General features: G+C 40.0%; 1 protein-coding gene across 1 annotated transcript in view; it reads left to right on the top strand.

Annotated features, from left to right (window-relative positions):
- Nucleotides 1-3,370, top strand: part of LOC107726180 (adhesion G protein-coupled receptor L3-like) — a 16,769-nt gene extending 13,399 nt beyond the window's left edge. The window contains exon 6 of the mRNA XM_016535700.1: nt 1,165-3,370. Coding sequence (XP_016391186.1) covers nt 1,165-2,006 — 842 coding nt within the window. The 3' untranslated portion in view covers nt 2,007-3,370. The remainder of the gene's footprint in view (nt 1-1,164) is intronic.
- The last annotated feature ends 1,962 nt before the right edge of the window (nt 3,371-5,332 follow it).

The raw sequence follows: 5,332 nt of genomic DNA, 5'->3' as shown, positions 1-5,332 counted from the left end.
CGGTGGTGTGTGTCTGTATCTGAGAGGGGAAACGAGGAGGTTGAGCGTAACCGTTTACCTGCGCTTCATTAATCTGTGTGCATGTTCTATTTGAGCGGTCACTGTGAATGCTTACCTGTACCTTTTTCTCTTTCCTTTTTCCATGCTGTCCTTTAAGAGCCCTACAGAGAGACAAGTATGGGAGTCAAACTAAACATTGCTTACCAAATGTAATTTCCCTTAACGTTATTACTCTTTCCTTAAAACTATAGTAAACGCCATTTTGCTAAGAGATGTTTTAGTCAATATTCTAATCAGAGAGCACTCTCAACCTCATTAAAATGAAAACCTAATTTTCTCATCTCTTCTTCAACGTAAAGTGATGCTTTTGTTAAAATAGAAGCTGAGTGGACAATTCGGTGTTTTGCAACCCTGGTCTTTTTCCCCCCAATTAAAATTTGCATATTTGTCTAAGCCACTGATAAGTAAAACAAATGCTGTTTATTTGTTTATGCTCAAATGATGCAGCTAAAAATTGGTAAACAAGAAAGTGCTCCCACATTTTGTTATACGAGTGTGGGAGTGTGTTAATAGCCCACGCTTGCACACTTCTTTTCATGAAGAATTTAACTTCAAGACGCTGATAATATGCAAAATTTAATTAATGTAGAGAAACCTATAGGCGGAGAAGCTGCTCTCTCTGTACCTAATGATACATGAGTGTTATATAAAGGCCAGCATGATTTGGTTTGACGAAAACTTTTCGTGCATTAGCTGTCGTGTATTGTTGTGTGTTTGTGTTCGTGCATTGTGTTTCTGTTGTGTTTGCCGGCTTTGCAGAGTGATTTGTGTGTTATTTGATATGTGAGATGAGGACAATCGAGGTTGCAAATTCATAGCCAAAAGATGAGTTTGACAGGTAAGTCCATTATCACAGGCTTAGCTGGCACGTTTCAGTGAATTCTGAAATGAGTTTTAAACTTCACATCAGCCTTGAATCCCTGACGAATCCGATCAATACCCAAAATAGCACTGGTTTGGAAGCCCAATGAGCGTTCACCTCAGGGACGAATGGTTTCAAGGTTTTTCGGTTTGTTTCAGTGAGCCGTTTTGCATGTCGGACTTACAGATGCGCCAGGTGCAAGTGATTTTAATTATTCTTCTCTCTGACTCTTCGTCTCGCAGAGGGAATCCTGAACAATGCTCGGGATACAAGTGCCATGGATACTCTACCACTGAATGGTAACCATGGCAACAGCTACAGCTTGGCCAGTGCCGATTACATGAGCGACTGCGTGCAAATCATCGACCGCACGTACAACGTACACAAAGAGACCACGCTGGAGAAACGGATCCTGAAAGAGCTCACCTCCAACTACCTGCCCACCTACCTGAACAACCACGACCGCACGGCCGAGCACGGACGCAACCTCATGAACAAGCTGGTGAACGAAGTCAGCAACGGAGGCGGGGTGAAGGACTCGCCCATGCTGCCGGTCAATCTCGCGTTGGGTTTGGACGACTCTGCGTCTTTCCCACACGAGGACAGTCTAGGGCTGGAGCTGATCAGGGAGGAGTCCAACACCCCCTTGCTTCCGCCGCCACGCCACGTCCAGCCTCTTCCCTCCACCTTCAGCTCGGCTTCTTCATCGCGACGGCGCCTTCCGCAAGAAAACAGCGAGAGTTTCTTCCCTCTGCTGACAGAGGAGCAAACGGAAGAGACTCCATCGCCGCAGAGAGACTCACTCTACACCAGCATGCCCACGCTGCCCGACCCTGAACGCTCCGACACGCATTCGCTGCCCCGCGGCGGTGACACGCACATGCTCCCCAGAAGCGGCGAGCCAGACGACGTGTATTATAAGAGCATGCCCAACTTGGGCTCACGCAACCATCTGCACCAGCTGCATAGCTACTACCAACGGGCCCGCGGCAGCAGCGACGGCTTTATCGTTCCTCCCAAAGATGAGCTTTCGCCCGAAGAACCGCCGCCGCAGGAAACCGCACACATGGTAACCAGCCTATAGAGGGCGCCAAACCCCGTCGCAGTCACACCCGTAACCCATGACATCTCGACCTCCGCTGGCTCTTCTGCGTTTCCGTACCGTTCAGTCGTCCGCAGTCCTTCACTTTTGCTTTTTCCGTGTCCGCAGAGAAATTAACTGCAACAACAAACCTTGGGAGGCGATTTTGTATTCTGTTCAGGAGAGGATTATGGGTACTCTTGCTTGTTGAGGAATGAAACCTGACATCCTTTGGATTCTATTGGTAGTGCACTTCTACTTCAAGGGAAAACGGACCCGAAAATTTATTTGCTGTATAACCTTGCGGGGCAGTGTGAGATTTCAAGGGTTTTTTACTCTCTGCGATCCTGAAGGAATACAGATAACTGGCAAAAAACATTGTTAGTAGCTCAGCGCGTCTAGTCAATACCAATCAAGTCTGTGACTCGAAAACTATTTTAATACCTTCTGTATCCATATTTGCTTTTTAAATATTTTCTTCTTCTCACGTGGTGAAAAGCAGCACGTTTTGCTGCGACGGAGAACAATACGAAGAAGGGCGTCTTCACCTCACGCTTTCTGTTCTTTGCTGTATTAATAACAAATATCGAGAAGCGGGGGAAGAACTAATACCGGAGAATTCTACAATATTTCTATGTAAATGTACAGACACTAGTGTTACACAGGATAGTGCTTATTCTGTTCCTATGCCCTCCGCTTCTGTAACCATGGTGATTTCAGATCATTTCCTTTCTCTCCCGATGGTCTCGTCCTCAACGACAGGTTTTGATCCCTCGCTCTTTTTTTTAATTATATCTTTTACATTCACGTCTTCATTTCAGTATGATTAATGGCAAGTAGAACAAAAATGAGAGGATAGACAAAAAATAATACTTATTTTTCCTCATTCTCTTTGATTTATTGACACCGGCTTGTAGATGAATGAAGAAAGGAAGCCCAACATTGAAAATATGTTGCCATTTTGGTGTAGAGATATGAAAAGTATTGCGGTTTATGATCAACGGAGGTCGTTTTCATTCAGAGAGAGTGACACTTGTGTGATTTAGCTGCAGAGATCCAGCATACCTTCTTTTTGCTTTTTTTTATTTTTCTGGTGGAGAATGAATGGTTATTTATTTCACTGAGGGAAGAAGTACAAACTATTCTGCAAAAATGTCTGGGGGTAAAATGAATGTGGCACATATTAGATTTTTTTATCATTACAAATATGATTTTATTTATTCTTTTATCCCTTTTTTTCTCCTGTGGTTGAATGACCTCTCACTAATATTTGTTGTAACAGTGAAACTTGTTTGCCAACAAATAAATGACTGACAGAGTGAAGCCGAGAGTTGCTGGCTGTGTGCGTTTTCTGCAACACGACTCATTTTGTTAATTAGGGGCTCTTTTGACGAGAAACCTTATTAAACTATGTTACATATATGGTAATAAAGAGTAATAAAATAAAGATTTGATTGTGGTTTTGATCAACTTTCAGGTGGGTTTTAGTATAATGTGATACTCTGTGTACTGGCAATGACATTTTTCACTTTATAGAGAAAATCAACAATCAAATTAACATTTAATTTAGAATAAAATTGAAGATTGATTGCTTCAGAATTAAATTCTCCAATATTACTTAATTTGGTAATGAGCTCTAATGAAGCTACTTTCAGATCACGATTTGCATTTGCATTTACATTTATTCAAGTGCAACTGAGAATGTTACAAGCAAAAGCAATTAATTCAATGGAGTTGTACAAGCATACTAAATTTCTATAAATGCTGAACTAAAATATCAGGGCAGCTGGTTAGTCAAATGTTCCCAGAAGTGTTATTTCATGTAAAAAAAATAGTCAAATTAATGACTTCTGTGGTCTCTTGTCACTCTTCATTTCAGTCATGCTTGGTGTGACTGCATAACAGCAGTATTATTGGGGACGCACAACAAAATACAAATAGAAATAAATGAAAACAAAATAAGCCCAAAATACAAAAAAATATTGAATTTTTTAACATATACACTCTTAAAAAGGAGGAAATAGATGGTAAGTAAAACAACAATGACAAAGAGCTAAGTTCGTAATGTCACAATGTATGACAAACATCCTGCCATTAAAGTTTGTAGATGTGTTTGTATGGAGTCTATAAACTGTACGCCAGTGAACTTCTAATGCCTGTCAGTCTGCCTGGCTGCTAAATAAGATTTATTCTCCTTCATGATGACAGTTTTTAAATTTCAATCAGTTCTGTCGGATAAGCAAAAAGCGAAAACGTGTTTTGAAATCCAATGCTCTTTAAGGAAATTAAAAGATGCTGGGAACCAGGATGACACGTTGCCATGGAGACATAATTCTTCTCCAGCTCTATACGGAACAATGAGGAACATCTTTTGAAATCACTTTATTGAGTTATAGATGAATCCTTGAAATGCTTGAGGTACAATGAAACATTAAAGCGTCTTAGGGACATTCGATTGGTGCTTGTGGCACTTCTATGCTGGAGTCTTCATGTTTGATGGGTTAGTTGAGAAGAAGAAGCACAACCACTGCATAAAATAGTCTGTTGGACACATTTTAAAGGAATAATTCATCCAAAATAAATTCTGTTATCAGTTACTCACCCTATTTATACAAATACATAAATAAAATAAAAATAAAAACATGTTACCTTTTTGAAACACAAAAGGTAAATGTTGCTTGAAAAATGTTAATTTCATAAGGATGTTTTTGAATTATTTGAAAAAATTTACTTAAAACAGTTTGTTGAGTGTGTGTGTGTGTGTGTTTTCTACACTCATGTCAATTTGATTGGCATTTGTGAAGTGTTTGAGTTAATGAAATGTGTTGCACTTCAACACACACACACACACACACTTTCAATCAATCTCTCACACTCCACGTTATTAATGAGTCATTACAGCAGCTCATAATAGGCGGAATGCCAACATGCTTGCACTGCATCTCAGATCACACACACACACACACACACACACACACACACACACAGATGCTGCACAATCAATGTAAATCAATTGTAGTCTGGATGAGTTCATATTTAACTTTGTCTCTGAGCAGAACATCAGAACTAAATGTTTCCTCAGCTCTTTGGATTTTAATATTCCACACATTGATTTTTATTAACACAAACATCTTTTTTTTTTTCTCTCTTGTATGAAGGTCACATTAAAACAATCTTAGTGTCTTTATATAGATGTGATTGTTTTATCCAGATCCAGACTTTCATTTGTAACGCTCCTGATGTTGTGTTGAAAATCCAGGTATGGCTTTTGTGTTACTAATTGTTTTAAATGCAATTTGCCAAAAAATGACACTGTGTAGAGATTAAAA

This window comes from Sinocyclocheilus rhinocerous, unplaced genomic scaffold (genome assembly GCF_001515625.1).
Source record: "Sinocyclocheilus rhinocerous isolate Xijiao unplaced genomic scaffold, SAMN03320098_v1.1 scaffold1898, whole genome shotgun sequence".
NCBI lineage: Eukaryota > Metazoa > Chordata > Actinopteri > Cypriniformes > Cyprinidae > Sinocyclocheilus > Sinocyclocheilus rhinocerous.
Note: the sequence above shows the minus strand (reverse complement) of the source record. Positions and strands in the feature narration are given on the sequence as shown.